Source organism: Belonocnema kinseyi, chromosome 2, assembly GCF_010883055.1.
Source record: "Belonocnema kinseyi isolate 2016_QV_RU_SX_M_011 chromosome 2, B_treatae_v1, whole genome shotgun sequence".
NCBI classification, from domain to species: Eukaryota; Metazoa; Arthropoda; class Insecta; order Hymenoptera; family Cynipidae; genus Belonocnema; species Belonocnema kinseyi.
In genome coordinates, this window is record NC_046658.1 from 65,336,059 (window position 1) to 65,359,023 (window position 22,965).

At 33.8% G+C, this 22,965-nt stretch overlaps 1 protein-coding gene across 1 annotated transcript in view; it reads right to left on the reverse strand.

The window, feature by feature from the left end:
• Positions 1–4,078: 4,078 nt before the first annotated feature.
• LOC117167515 (fatty acyl-CoA reductase wat-like) overlaps positions 4,079–22,965 on the reverse strand; it is a 72,610-nt gene continuing 53,723 nt past the window's right edge. The window contains exons 2-10 of the mRNA XM_033352515.1: positions 6,173–6,312; positions 5,895–6,017; positions 5,696–5,821; positions 5,451–5,611; positions 5,279–5,388; positions 4,971–5,169; positions 4,618–4,860; positions 4,300–4,554; positions 4,079–4,194 (exon numbers count right to left, since the gene is read on the reverse strand). Of these exons, the coding sequence (XP_033208406.1) occupies positions 4,110–4,194; positions 4,300–4,554; positions 4,618–4,860; positions 4,971–5,169; positions 5,279–5,388; positions 5,451–5,611; positions 5,696–5,821; positions 5,895–6,017; positions 6,173–6,232 (1,362 nt within the window). The 5' untranslated portion in view covers positions 6,233–6,312 and the 3' untranslated portion in view covers positions 4,079–4,109. The remainder of the gene's footprint in view (positions 4,195–4,299; positions 4,555–4,617; positions 4,861–4,970; positions 5,170–5,278; positions 5,389–5,450; positions 5,612–5,695; positions 5,822–5,894; positions 6,018–6,172; positions 6,313–22,965) is intronic.

Genomic DNA, 22,965 nt, shown 5'->3' on the forward strand with positions numbered 1-22,965 from the left:
CCTTCTGCATTTTTCCCGCAAGTGTTTTAGCATATTTTTGACACGCAGGGATGCTTTTTAGGCCATTAGCGAGTGAAAGGTTAGCACCTCCAAGAGCGCCGATGATAAGGACGATTAGTTTAAAAGAATATTCTGGGTACAATCGTTGCAACTCCCTTATAAGGTCTCTATACCTCTCTTTCTTTTCATTCTTCTTTGGCTATGATGTTTTTGTCGGCTGGTGCCGAAAATTTGATAACGAACATGGTTCGCTTCTCGAAGTCAAGAAGAACAATGTCAGGCCTCGACCTGAGCAACAGAAACAATTGGCGAGAATATAAAGTTTCAGTATATGCGGCACTTCCCATTATCGACATTTGACTCGATTTCCCTAGGAGCATTTAGAGGAGCGATATTAAGGTTAATGTCGTAAGAGTGACAGAGATGGTAATAAAGCACTCTTACTGCCGCAGTGTGATTTGAGGAAAGCAAACGTTAGCTGACAAGACATTGATTGATCCTTCACATTTCTATTGAAGATACCATGCATCCTCTTATCGAGGAGATGTTCACGAAAGTTTTTCTCTTGTGCTTTCTTAATTCGGGCTTCCAGGAGTGAGTACTCGAGATAGATAAAATTTGATGCATTTTTCTCAGCCTTCATACTGAAGTTAAGTCCGAGTTTTTCAGCAGCCTTCTCCGCTGCTTTGTGCAGAAACGCTCCTTTGTCCACTTTTTCGTGATTTCTGACCATTTTAAGAAGAGGGTCTCTTCCATTTGCAACTCTATGTGCTGTACCCAGAATAATCCTGTTGTGAAGACATTCAAGATTCAATATTCCGCGACCACCTTGACAGTGTAAGATGTACAGTCGCGGAACGAAAAATTTAAGATGCATGCTTTTGTTCATGTGCATAACCTTTCTTGTCCCGATATCAAGGGATCTGAGCTCGTTCTTCGTCCATAGAACTACTCCAAATGAATAGAGTACTACCGGGACGGGCTTCAAATAAACTTTGGTGCATTTGTCTAACCCAAATTCCATTCCAATTTCCTTAGTATATCGTTTGACAATCCCAAGAGTTAGATGTAGTTGCTCTTTGTTTTTAGCATAGATCTTAAGATCGTCAATGTAAAATACGTGAGTGACCTTGTACTCGGTCCTTCACTGACTCCTTTATGGACCTTGGAAGTCATACTCCAAAAATGAAGTGACCGTCTTGCCAATCGGCCAGTTGTCGGTGATGACCGGACCATATAATGATTCCCAGACGACATCTATACACTCACGCTTCGTGGCAGAGTAATAACGCTTAGCATTGGACAGAATTCTACTAGAATAAGCTATTACTTTCTCTTGGCCTCCCTGCACTTGAGTGACTACTACGTTCAGACCAGTATTTCTTGCGCCTGACTGAATGGCGAAAGGCATGCGAGAGTCGGAATACGGCAGAATCGGTGATGAGATTAAGGTCTTTTTAAGCATCTGAACGCCTCCTCTTAGTCTTCTCCCCAAATAAATCCCTGATTTTTCTTATTTGGTCATGGTAAGGGTTCGCAAATCCTGGCATAGTCTTTGATGAAACGTTGAGACCTTTTTGATTCACTATAAATCCCAGATATACGACCTGTAGTTTGCAGAAGTCGCATTTATCAGGATGAAGTGTCAACCTACTTTCTTGAACTCGTTTCATAGATTTCTCCAACCAATAACGCTGCTCCTCGAACATTTTAATTACGACTATTATATTGTCCAAATACATAAACACGTGCGGCCTAATTTCTGGTGTTATAACTTTGCCTATTAATCATTGGACCGTCGCAGGTGCTCCCGTAAGTCCAAATGGTATCTGCTGATTCTAGTAGAGACCCTTGCCAGATATTATAAAGGCAGTTTTTTCCTTGCTCTCCGGAATCAAAGGAATTTAGTGATACGCCTTATTGAAGTCTAACGTATAAATATATCGAGCAGAGCTCAATGTATCCAAGATTCCAGACATGTAGGGGGACGGATGAGAATTTTTTTAATTACTTAATTGACTTATGTAAAGTCAATGCACATCCGACAGCCTCCATACAATTCTCGAGCCATCACGACTGGACTACACCATTAGCTTGATGAGGGCTCAATAATGTCATGGTCAATCAGTTTTTGGGCATTCGCGAGTAACGCCTCATAAACCTTTGGTGGAATGCGGTAGTTCCTTTGTCTGATTGTAGAACATCGCTGGATGTTGATTATATGTTCAACGAATTAGAAGGACCTAATTTCTCCGGATAAGAAGGAAGTACTCGTTTTCAGAATAAGTTGAGCTCGCTCCGTTGCAATTCCGATAAGGTGGCAATTCCTGTGCAACCATCGGACTCGCCTTCGTCCACTACTACGAAAGAAAAGTTTATGAGTGGCTCGTCAGTCATCCAAATTTCTATATCTTTCGCGTAAAGGTCTAGCCAGTTCCGACAGTTATCTCGCAGGTTATAACAACCAAGCTGATAAGGATTGAAGCTTCGCCTATATTGGACTCAAAGGTACCTGTCACCATCATAACCGCTCTCCTACTTCAAATTCTTTTACGATCTGTTCTTTACTGATCTCAGACACTTCTGAGTTCTGAAAAGATTGATCAGAGTCATCCTCAACTCGTAAATTAATTTTAAGTTAATGATAGTTGTCCACAACTCCTGAAGTTTTTATTCTGACTCGGTTCAGCTCTTTTTATAGTAGCTTTTATGCGATCCCGCACCTTCGCTTGTTTTGCCCGAGCTGCGCTTTTGAGGATTTGTGGTTTAATCGGCCCTGTTTCTCACATCCGAGGTAGAATTTTTTCGTTGATTGGAGTCGTAGAATCGAGCAAAGTTACGTCCGGGTAAGTTGTCCTCGCTTGAATCGGTTTAGGAAGAAAGGGGAACATATCGATGCGAAGTTTTCTCTCCCTTGAGGGTTTTTCTGGCAATAGGCTAAGTTACAACTGCTTTTGACTTAACCCGCCTCGCCGCAATGCTGACAGTATTTATGCTACTTAGACGTTTACAACTCTCCTATCAGTCTTTTCAAAAGGCCAAAGTATTTTTCAAAAACATAGATTGGCCTTTTGTCGTTATGCTGAACACAATGTTCACGAAGAAAAATTGAAAAGCTCGTTTCAGCCAAGCAATTACTGTCAAAAAATACCCGTCAGTAGCACCACTTTTCAGCGAGAAACACAACAAGCGCATAGTAGTAAATTTGTTTCAAAGGACCCAAGGTTTGTCGATCATGACATTGTCAAGAAAGAAGTAGAGATACTTTTTTTCGTTTTGATTGCATTATTGTGTAGTAATTTTATTGGAAGCATCTTTTTTTTTTGTTTGATCGAAGTTTAAAATGTTACTAACTTTGTATTTGTATATCTTAATAAAAGAATATTTACATTTCTATCAAATGAGAGTCTACAATGAAAGTTTTCTATCCTCCTGATTTCGCACCAACACATTATCATATTGAATCCCGATCCAAGCGCCGCGCCTAGCTCCAGCGTTAAGCCCGCTGGCCAATGTACGACGCGAAGAAAAAATTCGTGTTCCACACTCCCAAGGTCAAATACAATTTTTTTCTCCAGAAACTCAAAGGTAAATTCCACATGTGTGTAAAATTTTTGCACAGTCGCGTATGAAGAATACATAACAATTTCCAATTGTTTATAAAATTGTTATTAAAAATACGTTTTTTAAACAAATTTCGGTTTTTTGTCTGCTTCATTTGAATGGGAAGATATTTATCTACAATTCATAGAATTTTTACTCGATTATCATTCACTGAATTTGACTTATGCTTTTTGCAATAAAAAAGACTCCAAATGTTTATATAGCAAAATAACAAACAGAAAAAAGGAATATTAAAAAATCCTTCAAATGGTCTTTTTGTATGCTCGAGTATTTCATGAATATATGCTTTATTTCCTAATTTGGATTTTCATGAGTAGAGCATTGTTTCAAGGACATATATACATTTATTTTGGCATTTACAATAAAGAAAAGAAGAAATTAATATCGTATTTGCAATAGAGTGTGAGACTTTATTTTATTACAATGATATCTGTGCATTCTTCCTAAAAAGATATTTGTAATCCCTCGGAAATTTTTTATTCAATTTATACGCAGGAATATAATTTCCAGATGAGCCAAAGTATGAAAGTTGCAAATAAAACCTGAATCGTGCGATGAACTGTGTAAAGTCTGTAACAAAAACTTTATTAGATATAACAATAGTTAAACATGATTTTAGTATGAATTAAAAAAATATTTGTAAATTAATCAACGTTCTTCTAGTAAACTTAATACCTGGTATATTTACGAAATCGTTCTTCCGAACTCGCGTTGTCTTTCAGTGCATACTTCAGAGTCCCTTTCCAGCATTCAATATTTGCGTCCTCCCAATCTAACGATGTTAAATCAAAGGGTAACAGGTCTTTGTCACCTCTAGAAAGTTTATTCCACAGAGATTGCACCCTTTCAGATTCAAATGACCAGTTCCACAACGTAAAGAATCTTGTAACTTCCAGTAATATATTTCCCTTCTTGTATATTTTATGAAGTCTAGATAGAAAACATTTGTTTATTATTCCAAAAGACAATTCGCATTGATTATTAACAACTTACATAGGCTTTTTTCCTAATATTCTCAGAAGAACGTCTCCTAATAAGGCTGGGATGAGATGCAAGAAGAAATTGTAGAAAGCGTATATTTCAAGAGTCTTGATGTAAAAAGCATCAGGGTAATAAATGGCGTTCATTGGTATCTGCTTAGGTCCATGTTTTAGACACAATTGCCTGAAATCATACCACGTAATCCGATTGTTTTTACCACAAACATAATTGTACACTGGCAACTCATCCGGATTTCTATAAGAGAATAAAAATATATTTTTTCAGTATTCAATTGAATGAACTATTATACTAATTCTATTATTAACATATTTCCAATACATTGTTATAAACAGTACATGTAATACCTATTTTCAAGAGTACCAGTCTCCCATGCAGTAGCAATTAAAGCATTACAGACGAAATCCGCAGGTACCATGTGCAAGTTTGCATTTTCATCAATATTCAATACACGTATCACACCAATTCCGATCCCCACTAATGCTTGATTAAATCCCTGAACAGTGTCCACCCATCCAGGTACGGGTTCTTTATAAGTTGCAAGAGCTGCAAAAATGATTCATATTTCGAATTTTTAATAATTTCAAATATTCAGGATTCAACATACTGATACATAAGCGAACAAAAGACCATCAAAAATTCCGCTTCAAATTACCTATAGGAAATCTGAAAATAGAAAATGGTAGATCCCTTGCTTTTTCATTTAAAACTCCTTCAGCAATCGATTTAGTAAACACATATGTGTTTGGAAATTTCCCCAGTAATCTGTAATATATCATTTTTATGTTATCAATTTACTAGTTTTTGTATTAAAAAAAGTCTCATACATTTTAGTGAATTGAACTTCTTCCTCTTCTGAAAAATTCCGTCGCTTCATTATCTGTACAGTGTAATCAATTTCTTCATACGTCATAGGTATCGGGTATACTTTTTCTTCTATATTTTCATGGACGCATTGACTAAAAGCTGTAGATACGTAAACAGCGGCCTAAAGAAAGGTCAGATCAGAAAATATAAGTTTATGTGTTTTAAATGCATTCCACATACACTTATATACATTTTCTAAGCTTACTTTCAATTTCTGGCATTCTTTGCAAATACTGATCAATTCTATTACGCTATTAACGTTAATTGGTACACTCAATTGTAATGGATCATCAAATTTAGTAGAGGCAGCTGCATGGAATACGATGGACACCTTAAAAATATTTATCAATAGCTTAGATAGTTTTCTAAGACATTTTTTGTCTAAAAAGTATATATAAAAATACCTCCTCTATTATTAATGCACGATCCTCATCTGATAAACCTAATCCAGATTTTGTTGCATCTCCACTGATTGGTATAAGTTTCTTCTGAAAATCTGGATTTATTTTTCTTAAGGGCGCGAAAATCTGTTAAGAATACCAACATAAGTTCAAGAAGCGAAACATGAAACGTAAGATTACCTAATTTATTCAATATTTGAGACTTTTTAAAAATTTTTATTTTATGTACGATTTTCTTTCGGTTTTCATAAGGAAGTTATTTAAAATAGTTGGTAAATTACGGGCAAGGTGGTAAGTTCATTAAGCCGGTCATTTATTAATTTGCCTTTCTTGACCCTCATTAAAAGATAGATGTTTCCTATATCTGGACAACCTCGTAGAAGTTTTTCCACCAAAATTTTTCCCAAAAATCCGGTTCCTCCTACAAAAATCGCAAAATTACTGTTAACGAAATCAAGAATTCAAATTATCACTATTACAGTTAGTATTTTTCATCTGGTTTTGATGTTTTTAAAAACAAATTATCAGCAGAATTACTCTATTTTAAAGAATTTATAATTGAGCACAATTATATTAAATTACAAATTTTTTATAATTTGGCATTTTTTTCATAGTTTGATTTTTCACTGTGACCAGACCTAGTTGGGTTTTTAAAAATTATTTCTCAAGACGAAACTTTATCAAAGAAAATTATTTTAATGGTTAATAACAATTTCTAAAAACCAATGTCCATATTGAAAAAATTTTCACAGTAAAAATTTGTATCATCAAATCTTCATGGAATTAACTCAATTTTGATCATTCATAAATGTGATATAGGGTAAACAGGGGCATTACCGAGACCTCAAGAACAAGTTTTGAGAAAAAGGAGAATATTAATTTATTCGTATATTATCTTTTAATGAAGATGACTTCGTGAGATATGGCAGATTTTTTACGATTTCAAATGCTACCTCTCAGTATCGTTATTCTTCATCAAGTACTCGATATATTTATTTTTCAAAATTTTGCTCAAGTCATAGAACGACACCAATTTTATATCCGCAATTTAATTACTTTGAAGCTATTTTTGATTAGGAAATGACTAGAAATTTAACTTGAAGGTATATATGTAAAGGAGCGTGAAATTTATGAAACAAAGAAGTAACTTTGAAAATGAGGTCATGTTCATTTCGACAGATTTCTAAAATAATTTATTTTTGTGAAAGAAATTTAAAGTGAAGATAATAATTAATGTGTAGTTCAGTAATTAATATGAAAAATATTAAAATCCCACAAAAAATTGACACATAGTAAGGAATTTATAGTTTTTTTATTATATACTTAGTAAATTTTATCCAGTTAATCGGCTCTTAAAATTAAAAAATTAAATGAATATTTTGTTCAGAGGCTTAAATTACCTTAAGAAAACTACTTTTGTCTGAGAGGAAAAAGTTCTTGAAGAGATAATTTTTGGTATCACTTGGATTTCTACTTTTTTCATAGGCTTTTCTAAAATTATTTCCAATTTCATCTTTTTTTAGTATGCCTGCATTCTTCTTATTATCCTAGCTACTTCCATAATCGTCAGTATCATCATCATCTTTATCATCGTCCAATGATTCAGTTGATTAGTATGAACTATTTTCTTCTGATTCATCTCTTGGCTTTGGTTTCTGGGCATTGGTCTTTAAAATCTGCTTTCTTTTCTCTAATTTTGTTCTTTCCTTTAATTGTTTTGCCTCTAGTTTTCTTTTATTTTTCTCCTGAATTGACCTAGCCTTCAGTTCTTTCTTCTCTAACCTTTTTTGAATTTTGTCTTGAGCTTCTGCAATTTTTTTTCTTATGCAGCAATCTTGACTTCAATCTTTCTTCTGCTCTTGCTGTAGCTTCCCTTTTCAGACAAACAATTTTTCTATAAAATGGACTCAGCCACGTCAGAAGTTACACTGTAGGGTATTCTTTCAGCGTTTTACTTTTCTTTTCTTTTCGGTGTTTATGGCCAGTACAAGGTGTCAGAAATTTTAACTGTTGACTCCTTGTTCTTGTTTCTGTCATAGACCTCACTTCTACCTACAAAATCTTGATCAGATGTTGAAGGTAGAGACGGGCTTGTATTTCCAGTATGTGATAGATATTCATCAAAATCATTTCTTGGTTCCCTTAATATCTGATCATTGGCACTTTCATCGTCTAATGGAAGAATCAAATTCTCCTCTAAATTAATTTGATCTTGAAAATTTAAACTGTTATCATCTGATTCCTAAACAGTCGCCTTTTCCGAGTTTGGGATGTTGATCACAATAATGTTCTGCAAAGTATTATTTGCATTATATCCTTCGTCATGAACATTGGACACACCAATGCTGGTCTTCTCACGGATTTCGGATTCTGTTATAGAGCTCTCAGCAATGATGTCACTGTGATCAGGTAACTCTGGACGTTGTGAGCTCTGCTGCAAATCATATTTCTCTTGTGTGCGATTTTCATCATATTCAAGTCTAGTTTTGAAAGCTCGCCATACTCCGTAAATAGACATAGATTGCAGTAGGTGTTCTTTCAACAGATCATACTCTTCACATTCTCTTAATGCAGTAGCACTGATTATTTCTAAATCTGAAAATCAAGAGCAGTGTGATCGCTATTAGCGCCTTGTCTTTCAATATCTACAACCTTATTCGTGATCTGAGAACTTTGTTTGCCTAAGCATTTGGAATATTCCATAGCATCTGGATTCCAGGTATAAAGTCTACATGCAACAAATCCGTTGATTAGTATTTCATTTCTGAAACACTTTTCTATGATAACTGCAAGAATCGGAGCGGCATGTTCTTTCTTCAGAGCTTCATTTGAATGCAGCAGTCTCCATGCCAAAACTGCTAATTTCCAATTAAGTTTCAGAGGCTTAAAGGCTGCAACGTCTGTTGGTAGTAAAATTCTGTTTGCGTTTGGATATAATGCAATTAAAATTATGTGTAATTCTCCACACAGAAGACAGACTTTTACGTCAAGTGAGATTTATGCCCGTCTACAAAAAGAAGTATTGGAAATTTAACAGTTTGTTTCATTAGACTTTTATACAAAACTTGCTCTATGTAATCGTAAAAAAAGATCTGCTATCATCCAACCATTATCACTCAATCTATATCTCCACTCACTAGGTGTGCCTTTTTAGATTTGGAAAGCCTTTCTTTTTTTTGAATAAACTAGCATAAATAGAGTAACTCGACCGTCAGCAACAACTGAGGCCTTGGATGGAAGAAGGGCACATAAGCCAAAGTAGTGTTTCGAGAATATTAAGAAGAAAGTTTTTATTTTAACATAAGTACGTGAAAACTTGTACAATATATAAACTGTATTTTGCAATAGGTATAGTAACTTATCCTTTAAAGAACTCATACGCAAAATGATTACTTATTCATGTTAACTTTTTAATATTACATTACATTTCGTCTTCATTAGCTTCATTAGTTTCTTTCACAAACACGTTATAATGAAGTGCGGAGTATTAGCTAGTTAATTTCACTGAACGCGTTATAGTCTAAGAGCCCTTAACGTTTTTGGCGAGTTATTAGGTAACGATTCTGCTACTATTATCCTGATTGTTGAGAATATACTGATCACCAAATGTGGCTTCTCCAGGGGTAGTCCCGGGGAGAAGGTGTTTAATTACTCACTCGAAGTTGTAGAAAAATTATTAAAATAAGTCATAGGGTAACGGCTGAATCTTTCTGTGTTGAATGTGGAGACAATTAGACAGTGTTCCGTGCAATTAACAGAACAATAGGCCGGTGCGGAAGGGGCGGCAGAACGATCTAGAGGTGTAAAAGAATATGTCATTTTAAAGTTATTTTCTAAGACCCAAATTTTGTATATAACATTCTACTCACTATTCAAAACATATATTCGAAAAGGCAGAACAAAATCTCGGGGACAACATCCTGGCAGAACATCGCACAATGACCAATGTCAAAACCGGGCAGTTTGCGATGTTCTGCCAGGATGTTATCCCCGAAATAACATCCCCCATTCCGCAACGGCCTATTGTTCTGCCAATTGCACGGAACATTGTCTAATTGTCTCCACATTCAACGCAGAAAGATTCAGCCGTTACCCTATGACCTATTTTAATCATTTTTTTTTTACAACTTTGAATAAGTAAATAAACACCTCCCCGGGATTACCCCTGGAGAAGCCACATTTCGTGATCAGTACATTCTCAACAATCAGGAAAATAGTGGCAGAATCGTTACCTAATAACTCGCCAAAAACGGCCTCGGCTCTTCGACTATTATAGTCGTAGTATTAAAAATCTGCCCGCTTCGCGGGCACATTCTCCTAGCGCGCTACGTGCTCGATCTTTGTGCATAGACTTTTTAAAAGTAAAGGTGAAAGCATCCGCAACAGTAATTTGGCAATTGTGAAATCTCTTTTGTTAAATCTCCTTTGGCCTTAACGAATACATTCTCATCACGTATCTCGTGCTTCACACTCGAGTTTATCCTTGAAACTTTTTATCATTCCCATAAATGTACATTATGCCGTCGAAATTAGAATTTTTGATTTTTCAAGGAAATCCCAAAAGACAGACTAACCGACAGACAGACACATTAGTAAAAATCTATTTTTCAGATTTAGGGGGTCTCAAAACGTAGAAATTTGACCAGAACTGGGGGGGGGGCAAATTTTACACAAATCTAATACGTTCTCTGATGAGAATCTAAAAATGATTTATTTGTCATGAACAATTTTTTGATAGTTCTGTTTTTGATTTTAATCGTAAAAAATAGCAATAAACACATAAGAAATTTAATTTTTTGAAACATCGCACACGCGATGAAAAATAAATTAAAAGATAAAAGTTGTGTTAAGAATGCGCCCACGCAGCGGGCAGATTTTTTTACCCTTCATGATGTTTTTTATGATTAAAGTCAAAACTATGCATCCTATCAAAAAATAATTAATAACAAATTTGTAGATGTTTTTAAATGCACATTTTTTGTTCTGCCATCATTTACCGTATTTGGCACAGCTTGGCCGAAAAATGTACTTTTCGGACTTTTAATTATTTTGTATGCTGTCAAAATTTGAATTTTTGATTTTACAACAATATTCAAAAAGTTGTTATGTTAATCTTGTAGGGCATTCAAAAAGGGGATTTTTTGTCCAAAATGACTGGCTTACGAACTTGACCTTTAGTTTAGAACACTAAACAAGTGTACCAAAAACCAATCTGATAGATTGATTTTTTCAAAAGTTATCGTTTTCACAGACAGACATACAGACATACAGACACATTCGTAAAAACCAGTTTTTTGAATTTATCAGGTCTCAAAACGTGGACATTCACAAAACTGGGGGGAGGGGGGTAAATTTTACACAAATCTAATACCTTCTCTGATGAGAATGCAACAAGTCTACGACTGCAGTAGATCAAGGCGCGCTTACCTTGTAATGTTTAGAACTCATGTAAGCATGCGAATTATAAAATATCCTTTATATGATATATGTAAAAGCCATTCCCCTGTCGTTTAACGTAATTTACGGGGAAAAGGCATATGGGCCTATGTGCCCTTCTCCCATCCAAAGCCTCAATTGTGAACATAACGGTAATGTTAGTTTTGGTTTGCCTTACATCAACTTCATAGACGTTTTTATAACCCTTCATCGCTAATACTTTTGAGCCTTTTGAACAAAGTTGAAGAAAATTTTCATCGATGTTTAGAATTCGCGATGGATCGTTAATAATTTCTGTCGAATTTGCGTTTCTTAAAAATTTTCCAGTATTTGCAAACCATTCTTGAACATCGGCTTCGCCAAATGTAGCACTAGCTGCTGAGACACCTTCACTGGTTCTTTGGACTATTATTGGATGGCGATTTAAAAAACCTTTGTACCAAGCGTCACCAGGAATGCCATTGGCAAATGGATTCGGTTTGAGGCTCATTTCCAAATACTGGCTAACGCTTCTTTTTAAATCTTCTTTCCTACGCGGAAACCCTTTTTTGCTGAATGTGATAAGCCATTTCTCAAGGTGGCCACATGTCAGGGAAGTCAGGGAAATGGCAGGATAAAAAAGTTTGTAAGGGAAGTCAGGGAAATTTGATTATTAGTTTCTTTTTTGTAGTTATTTATTAATTGCTAGGTTGGTTATATGTCCTTTACTTATCTAATCTATACATTTTCAATATGGCGGCTTGTGAGTAGAACTGTGAGTAGAACTATTGCTACTGAGTTTGTGGATGATGTGCTTTGAGTCTCTGTAAACTGATTTGAATAATTAAGGACGGACACGGACCTTATTCTTATGTAGGATTGATGAAGGTGTGGTTGATGGGTTTCTATCCTTAAAATGTTATAACGTATTAGAACCTGGAAAATGTTATAATGTGTTAGCGATTCATACAGATCGTAGTAGTGAAGTACCTAGCATCTAAGGGTTTAAAATTGTATAATAGACCGGAACAGAACTATGAAGCACATTGATAAAGAGGGATTGAATTTTATTCAGTGAATTGATGGATCAGTGAAACACGTTTATATTGGTTGGATCTGTTTGTTTACGTTTTCTTAGACGAAGATACTATTTTATTCTCGGTTGGAATTTATGTAAAACCTGGAGAAATGTGGTGATGTCGTAAGGTTTCATTCACTAAGTAGGTGTCGGTAATACCCCTGTTTACTCTACCAATAATAATTTAGATATACACAGGAAAAAAGAACCCTATATCTTCCAACTGCAGATATTAATTTGAACCTGCAATGCCCATTTCAAACATATTCATATTAAATAAGCTTTCTTTTATTTTCATGAAACCAACTCTATTCAGATTATATTAAAGCCATGTAAAGAGTTGTAACGTGGTAAAAAATTCTAATACCACGAGTTATTTTTTTTTCCTGGACCGGTCACGACAGAATCCTTGGAAGGGGAAACGAGAAAAACTAAACAATAGCCATCTCCATTTTTTGTTGTACTTTGGACCTGAAGAGATACTCGAAAAATGCGCCAGATTTGATTTTGTAGAACTATTACTGGCGCTAGTATTTCTATGTTTGTTTAAGATGGATTCCTCCATAAGATTCCGATCTCTAGTTCGCACGATGGCACCCCTATAGCTGAGTCAACGACTCTTCCCGCTCCCTGGATGACGTCACGTGGATACCAGCTAATTTGGCGGGCTCACATAAAGAAAAATTCAGATGAATTTTCTCTATTCTATTATTTTGATTGAAATGATTAATTTTAAGCATTCCCCTCAATTTTGAATTTTTGAATAAGGATCGTGTGGCGGATTAGCTAATACCAACCCCCCGCACGCGTATACATAGCCATCTGACTGACCAGTATTTACTATCGTAGTACTACTTTAGCGCTCTTATGGACACAAATTTCCGCATCTTCCATTTGGGGCGTCAAAATAGAAGCTTAGTTTTTGTTTCTAATTTATCGTTCCACACTCTACCTTCCTTTACAGAATAAAATTATCTGACGAAAAATTAACAAAATGGAGCAAGAAAAAGACATACTGACATTTGCGTAATGTTTCAAGTTATTTTGCACACGGAAAAAATACCCATTAAATTTTAGAGAACTAATCCTATAGTAAAGGATACGCTTGGTAGTTTAATAAAAGTCAAAATCGTCTTTGTTTTACATTGCGTTGCACTAGTCCCGAAACTATAGAGAACAGTTTTATAAAATCATAACCGTTTTTTCGTCACAACAAAATTAATCTTCTGTATTATTATATTATTACTATGACACTCTAATAGTTGTTCATATGTTTAAGGACACAATTATTTACTATTAAACAATCACTAAGCTATTTATAATCGCACGCTATAAAAGTTTTTATTCGCCGCGGGGATTCGAACCCTATAAAAGTTTCGCATTCCTAACGCCTAAAGCCTCTCGGCTAGCCTAGCTTGAAGTATGCAAAAAAATCTGAAATATAATCTACAGCTGTACAAGGCCATCTGCAAATTTTTGTAACTCATTCTGTAAAAAATATTGCTACGCTTAAAAATATTTCAAGATATTTCAAAAGATTAAAAAAATTCAAAATATATTTTCAGAAATTTAATAGATTTTAAAGGATTTCTAAAGATTTCAAAAGATTTAACAGACTTTAAAGAGTTCAAGAACATTATTCATACTTTAGAATTTGCCTTGAAATCTTAGAAATCATTTAAATTCTACCGAAATTCCTTCAAAATTCTTAAAAATTACTTAAAATCCCTTAAATTCATTAAAAATATCTTGAAATCTTTTATTTAATTCGAAAACTTTGGACTTCAATTATAAACTTAAAAAAAAATTAAATCAAATAACTCCCGTTAAATCCCTTGAAACTCCTAAAAATCTCTTTAAATACATAACAATATTTTTAAATTACATGAAGATCCTTAAACTCATTTGAATTTTTGAAAGATTATTTAAAATTTCAAACTATATTAAATCGATTGAACTGCCAGAAAATCCCTCAAAATGACTAAAAATCTTTTGAACTTATAAAAAGTATTTTAAAGTCTTTAAAATCTCTTGAAAATTCTTGTACTTTTTGGAATTCTTCTAAAATCTTTTTAAATTCTTTAAAATTACTTGAAATCTTTTGAAATTCATTTATCAATTTTAATCTTTTTTAATTCAAAAGAATTGTTTAATCTCGTTAAATTATTTTGAAATTCATTAAAATCCTTTCAAACACTTGAACATATTTTGTAATTACACAATAATATACAGGGTAGACACGCTGGGGCTTACATACATGGCCAGTTGAATGCTACCCGAATTACACAAGAGCAGGGGAGAAGCCATTATACAGGGGTATTTTCATATTTCGCGCCTTTAAAGTTGCATTCGGATCGGCCATTCGGCCAAGTCTGTGCATCTTCGGATCAAGTTTATCAGAGTTTCCATGGTTGCGTTCGAAACTTCAAGTGGTTATGTTCAGATTCACCTGTTTGCCCTAGTCTCTGTCAGTAAATATAGGCAATGTCAATTTAAAGTTTACGCATGTAATATTTCATTCACTTTATGTAAAACATATCCTGTCTATTCATAACATACCTTTTTTTATGCAGTAAAAATAAGCGTTAAACACCATTAACTCTTCGCCCACCGGAAGCGCAGAATATTATTACTATTTTATAGTAGTTGTCACTGAGCAGCTATTCTATAATGGTATTAGCAAAGAAAAAAAAATTACGTTCACTTCTCAGTTCACATGTCTCACTTCATTATTAATTAAACACTTTTATTATTTGTAATTTTTATATAACATAACCTATATTTTTTTGCCACTTGTATCCGTTTGAAGTTTCGAACGCAACCATGGAAACTATCATAAACTTGATCCGAAGATGCACGGACTTGACGGAATGGCCAATCGAAATGAAACTTTAAAGGCGCGAAATATGAAAATACCCCTGTATAATGGCTTCTGCCCTGCTGTTATGCAATTCGGGTAACATTCAACTCGCCATATATGTAAGCCCCAGCGTGTCCACCCTGTATAAACTTTTTTGGAATTTCTCAACATTTTTTAGAATTATTTAAAATAATTTGGAATCTTTAAAAACGTGTAGAATGCAAAGGGAAATCGAGGAATATGTCAGAATATTTGTGAATATTTCGGGATATTTGGGAATATTTTGAAATATCAAAAATATCTGAGATTAGATAGAATATCCAGAATAAAAAGAATATGGAAAGAATACGTGTATGGAAATATTTAGTGAATATATCAGGAATATTGGAGTGATCGATCCCTCGGCATACAGAAATAAATTGGTGTAAAAATATGACATTTTGAAGAAACAATTGATTAATTTGAGTAAATGTGTCATCAAAATCGTTGGTATATATTTATAACAATCGGTGATCTTATTAAGAGTGGTTATCAGTCAAATGTAATCAACTTCGGTTTTTTGGAGAATAACGTACGAAAAACAATCATCGCTGACCGAATCCTTTTGAAATCAGCAGGGACTTACACTTGAAATCGCAGAATTTCTCGACAGGGAAATATGTTGTTTTTGAAAGGCAATTATTCTTTTTTCATGTTTTTAGAATTTGAAGAAAATTGGTTGAATTTGGGAAAGTTTAATTATCAATTTAAAAATTATTAGTTTTCATGTGATTTGAATTAAACACAAATAATTGACATTTGAAAGGCTTTGATTAAAAAAACTTTTAATATCACAATTTTTGGTGAATATAAATTTTGTTAGTTTAAAATAAAATTCGATTTCTTTAAGTTTCAACGTTCTGGAGTAGATTAATTTTTTTTTTTAATATTTCCCATTTAAAATTATTATTTAGTTTGAAAGTTGATTCAGTATAATTAAATTCATTCTTTGATTTTATAACAATTCGCCTAACTAGCTTGAAGGTCAAATTATAATTTTGTTCTATAATAAGAATTTTGAATTCTATAATCTCAGAAGCTTCAACTTTGTATGATTCAATTTAGTTGTCAATATAAAATTGTAAAATCTTGATCGCTTTGAATTTATAATTATTCAAATTCAAAAGTTTGCAATTTTTAATTATTTAATTTTGAACACTTTTAAGTATAAATAATTTCCAAGGATCTAATCTTAAAATATTCCATTTGTAAGGTTTTGACATTGCCCTATTTTCAAAATTTTTAAACTGAAATCATTCAGTTTCGTGATTCTTCAATGCAAATTTAAATTGCTTGAAAGGAAAATATATTTTTTCAGAATCTTTTTTAATTAATTTGGAGTTATTTTTTATGGTACAGTAAAAACTCAATATGAAAGATTTGTATCTTTATTACCTTTTTCTTTTAACGTTTCTTCTCGTGTGTTTGATACCTTTTGGGGGGCGGGGGGGTTTGGATATGGATTCTTTATAACTATCTTTAAAATCTTAGCGCTGGTTTGCATTTTTTCTTTTGCTTGCAGCCACCAGATTAGGGCAAACTTCTTTCCTATTGAATACATTTCGATGTTACCATATTTATTATTTAAAACCAATTAAAATGTTGCTTTCACGAACTGTGATGATGGAATCTCAGAGAAAACAACAAAGTATCTATCACGAGGCCCCAGCGGTTCAGGCAACGACGCCACATATTGCGTACGTTAAAATTTAAGAGCCTTGAAAGAAAATTTAAAAATTCTACGGAGAATATGGAGCTTTAAAGGAAACATAAGTAAAACTCAAGAATATAGAGGCAAGACCTTCAATGTAGGGGCTGAAGTTAGAAGAAGCAAAATAGAATGAAAATATCTTTGGAAGTGGCTACGTAGGAGCTAGTAGAATAAACAGTCGCAAAGTAGGGACAATACTTCCACTTGAAGCGTCAAAGTACATATAACCTCACTCGGCCTGCATTTTCAGGTGCCTGGAACGGTGAAAACTTGGTACCTGTTTTTCCGAATCTAGGTCCCATGATCCGTAAAAACTTCTTAACTAATCCGCTCAAGGATCTGTGCTCCTTCTTTAACTCTAATACCTTAGGAGCCGTCCATAAAAGACGCCCACAGTCAGTAGCCCGGGAGGAGGGGGGGGGGCAAGTCGGTCAAAAGTGGTCAAGAAGGGGGGGAGTCAATCCATTTTTGGACGCCCACTTTTTCAAATTCAATAATTTTCATGTAATGAGGTACATTTCACAAAATTCCTCTACCTGATGATATGTAGGCGATTTAGAATTCTCCCTCGGTGATTCAAGCGATTTTAACGTCATTTAGTAGGTCCCATTAGTAGACCATCTGGTATTACCAGATCGTTTTTTAATGTAATTTTTGACAGAAAGTTCTATGTTTGATTATAAGAATACATTTTTTCAATTTAACGAGGGCTGTAATCTCTTATAATTCCATAATAATGAAAAAATTAAATATATGAAAAAGGAGAGGGGTACCTGCGTTTGGGACGTCATTTAGGGAAGGGGGTCTTAAAATCGGACAAAATCGGACACGCATGGAGAAGGAGGCTGAAATTCCGGAAATTTTGCAGACGTCTTTTATGGACGGCAACTTATTTGATTGACATATTTTGGCGACCTAGCTAAATGGCATAATAAATAATAGCTATAAGGGCGAGACACTTTTAGAACCGTATCTCGTCTCGAAAAATCCTAATTCTATTAAGTCCAAAGCTGCCTATTCTAAATTTTTACACATTTTCCGCCTCAACCGTAATTTAACTTAAGCTGATTATTACCTAATATCATGTACTTTTGGCCAACAAACACAGAAACTTAAATTTGTGTTAAACATCATGTAGATTTGAGAAGGGCAAGATATCTTTGCCCCCATCCGTCTCTTCGAATTTCTCTATTCAACCCTAATAGCACGGGACGTTCCGAGGGAACCTTTAGAACGTTCCAGGAACATTCCCTGAGCGTGTAAAATATCCGCCACTTGGGAACGTTCCAGTAAAATGTTCCAGAAACATTCCACTATGATGTTCAAAGAATAAATTAACGTTATTGTTATTGTTATCAATGAATATCCGATAAACCTTAAGTGAGAGGTCAAAATTGACGTCAGTCGGTACTCAAAACTCAAAAGTGACATCTATTTTTACCCTATCTCTCACGGTTTACAAGATAATTGTTGTTAAAAATAACAATAATAAAAGGTTCCCTCACGTCCCAATGGAACGTTCCCAAGCGGAGATTACTATACACGCCCAGAAACCGTTCCTAAAACATTCTGAAGCTTCCCGCGGAACGTTCCTGGAGCGTTCCCGGAAAGTTCCGCGCTGTTAGGGAATCAACTTTTCCTCATTTTTCCCACTTCAAAAACGTTTGGAAAACTATGTCCTTTTCTCATCGCTTTCACATTCCCAAAATAATCAGTCGTTTTTCACCTCTTGCCGACAACACTTCAACTATATACACTGGAACCGCATTTATATCCACTCTAACTTATTTCCTCTCGCGCTTATATCCCTGTCATTACTCTCATTTATATCAGCATGGCATCCACCACTGCGCAGTATCACGTGCCAAGAAAGCTAATCTGCGGATATAAACGCGGTTTCAGTGTACTAGATAAGTTGTGTGCATAAAAATTATTTGCGAACGAGATGAATTCCGGTGCAAAATATCGAAAAAGAAAACTTCTTGCTGAAAAAGAAACAGAAAAAAGATTCTAGTCAAGATCTAGTAAGTAATGATTATTATATCGTATTATTATTCATTCTTGGTTTCTTAGAATATTTTATATACTTTACAGTAATAAAAATTACATGCGTGTTTTTAAATCAGTTTTTCGGATGTTTGGAAAATTTGTGGTCTCCTTTCAGGATCATCTGCAATTTTTCAATTCCATTTAAATCGCACAGAGTTTTGACTGAATTTAAGAAAATCTTTGGAATGGCCCATATACACTGCCCTGTAAAAGTTTGGACTCACTTAGGAAAATCATTTTCTTAAATTTTCAATAACTTCCGAAATAGTCAACATTTTTTAATGTTCTTGGGTTCATTTTAAAGCTTTTTTCACCGTATCACACCAGCTTACGAGTATGGATCGTAAAAAATTTCCTATCGAATTGCAAAAACTTGAATTTGTAACAAAAAAGTTGGAAAAATTGAAATATTATTTTTAGTAACAAAAATATTTTTGTAAAATACATGAAACATATAATCATGAATTTTCTATGTAGTTTCCCTAAAATATATATTTATTTAACTTTTATTCTGATTTGCCTGCAGATAAGATGTTTTCAAATTTATCCAACATTTTTATTGCAACTTCAAGTTCTTGCAATTCGAAGAGAAATTTGTTTACAATTTATACTCGTAAGCTATTGTGATACGGTGAAAAAAGCTTCAAAATGAGCCCAAGAACATTGTAAAACGTTGACTATTTCGGAATTGATTGAAAATTTAATAAAACATTGAAATTTACACTATTTTTGCAATATCTACTTAAAAACTAGATAAATTGGCTTCGCCCTGTGCTTATTTTAAACAGAATTTCGAAAACAATCAACCTTTTAAAGAGAAATTTTTTAGCTCCGGTATAATTAAAGCAATAAATATAAAAAAAAACTATTTTTTAAAGTGAGTTCGAACTTTTTCAGGGCAGTGTATATTTTCACGAAAAGTGTCATTTTCTCAACAAAATGATTCCAAAACAAACCGCAAGGCCTACACAGAGAGCAATCTTCGGGTTGCTACTACCCCTTGATCACTACTCCTTGATTTATCACGCTTTGAAGCGAGAACTAAGATCTCGGAACCCTTGCTTTTAAAGCATACGCCTCGAACTTACAGTCATAAGGCCATGTTCTTTCGCTCCCAGCTCTTGAATTCTGTGCTTTGAGATCATAGAGTCCGAGAGTTTAAAGCACGTAAAAATTATAGCTCTAAAGGCACGCGCTTCAGTGAATTAATCTCTTGAAGTTTCTCTCTGTGCACATTTCAAACATTTTTCCGACATTCTAAATAAATGTAGAGCCGCATTTTTTAGCTTGGTCAATATTTTCGAGCATGCAAACAGTTTGTATAAAACATTGTAATTAACAAGCCGCTAAGGTTAATTCAATTAATAATATTTTATGAATGTAAGATTATAGAGGGTTGGTTCTTCTCTTTGAATGCTCAGGATGCTTTCAATTAGAACCTTACATAACGCCTTATATGTATTATTTCGCAAGCTCAGGGGTGGGGGGGCGATCTCCTTGATCGCCTCCCTTTGGATCCACGCCTAATTAAAACTGTATAAAGAGTGTCTGCAAAGAAATATTGCGGACTTTTTTTTAAGAATTCTAAACTTTGTTATTGAATTTTAAATCATCATAATTTATCTTTTTTTATTAAAAGTCGGTTGTTTTTTCTATAAACCAAATGCTCGATTTTATTGTTCATTTTTACCAAACGGATTTGCGAAAAAATGTAGAAGTTTGTTAAAATATTTTGAAATGTGTAATTTGATAAAACGAGTAATATTTTTCCATTATTTGCCTATTTTTTGTAATGTATCAAAATATTCCAAACTTTTGAAATAAAGTATTAGATAAAAGTTGTTTCTTTTAATAAAATGGAACTTTTTTTAACATCACTTTTTGTTGACATGTAACTTTTGATTTTTAAAGTATTTTTAAAGTAAAGTACGATGACGTGGGGGAGGGGGCGCATTTTTGTTACGAATACAAAATTTCGAATGTTTGAATTTATGATACTGCAAAAATTTAGAACCCGAACTTTTTCCTTCATATGGTTTCTCCTGGCCACCTAAATCTTTTAAAAAATAAATAGACTTTTTATCTTCGTAGTTATGCGCACTTCCCATACATATAGACGTTGAAGTGGATATTTTAAATGTAAAAGCGGCATAATGTCAAATCTATGAAATTTCAGTAGCTTATGCTCGACTGAACTAACATGACTTTTCCCTGCATTTTCAAGCGTTGCAAAGGAAAGCTGTGAGCATGCAAATGATTTAATTTGTAGCTGTTTACAAATATTACATAGGTATAATTTTGGGATTCATTTCAACTATTATAGGTTCAATCTTTTATGCGTGCTTCTGTAATATCTGTAAGATTTTGTTATATAATATTAAAACTCAAACAAAATTCTGGTTGAAACAACCAGAATTCTGGTTAATTCAACTAGAATAGAGTGCTAAATATGCCCTTACTATAAATTCTGGTTAAAAGGAGCAGAAGTTTCTGGTTGATAATTTTCTGGTTAATGCTACCAGGGATTCGGGTAAATATAACCAGAAGTTCTGGTAAGGTTAACCAGAAATATTTACCAGACAGTTTTCTGGTAGCTGAAGAACACAACTTTCTGGTCAACATAACCAGATGTTCTTGAAAACTTAACCAGATGTTCTTGTAAACTTAACCAGATGTTCTTCCCAAGAAAAATAATCCAGCAAAAGTTTCCGACAACAAAGTGCAGCAACTATGTTCCGCTTCGCTATAATGTCGCCTCCCTATAGTCTATAGGTGAATATAATGTAGTAATAAATGGCAATAGATACAACAATCGACGGAAAGTAGCGTATTGTTGATGCGTTCTGTTTCTGAAACTATTCGTTAAGACTATTTTGTTCGTGATTTTACATCATATACATGTAGATCACTTGGTCAATACCCACATTCTCGAACATTCACTTTATTTATTTATTTTCTCAATGTTAATATTTTAGAGAATACTTTTCAAAGGCACCTGAAAAATCTGTGCCTCGTTTAGAAATATTCCTGCAGCACTGATTTTTAAACACATCCAGCAAAATGACATAAGACAAAAGATTTCTGAAAATCGACAAAACATCGCGACACTTGTGTTACCATAAATATTAACCAGAACAGTTTTAACCAGAAAAAATCGACCAGAGTTCATTAACTAAATTTTCTAGTCATATTTACCATAATTTCGGATTAAAATAACTAGAAATTTTTTAATTAGACGCATCTGGTAACTTTAACTAGAACTTTTTTTTAGTGAAGGTGACAGAAAAACGACACATTCCGTGGAAACGCCCATTTAACTACAATTTATTCTTTTCTGCGGACTTCTTTTTTAAAGATTCTAATTAGTGCTAGGTGCATTGTGACAACCAAATAGAATGCAGGTAGATAACTTTTTTACATTTCATTTCTTGTTTCATAAGTTGCGTAGGAACCAGTTAGACTTAAATAGATCCCTGAAATTTAAATCAGACCGTTTAAAACTCGAATAGAATTGGTAAGAAACAGAATGGACATCTACCAACAAAAAACGTTATTTCGATAAAACAATTTTCACATATTATAGTTATATTTGATTGTTTCAAACAAAAAATAAATGTATTATCTTACGCATTTGTTATTTCTAATCTTCTCAAAAAATATTGCCCATTGTGCTAAATATTGTGCCAAATATTATGATCAAAAACTTTAAGAAATTTGTTTTTCTACATATTTTACTAAATACAAATTACCTACTCTTAAAAGTGATCTACTCTAGCTTAGTTTACCCATGCGTACAGTAAATTAGTTCTAATACTTCTTAGCTATACTGACGTAATCAAAGGATTTTTCACATATAATTTTTTATTTAACGACAGGTAATTTATTTTCGTCATTTCTTCAAAACATCTGTATTTTCTAAAAG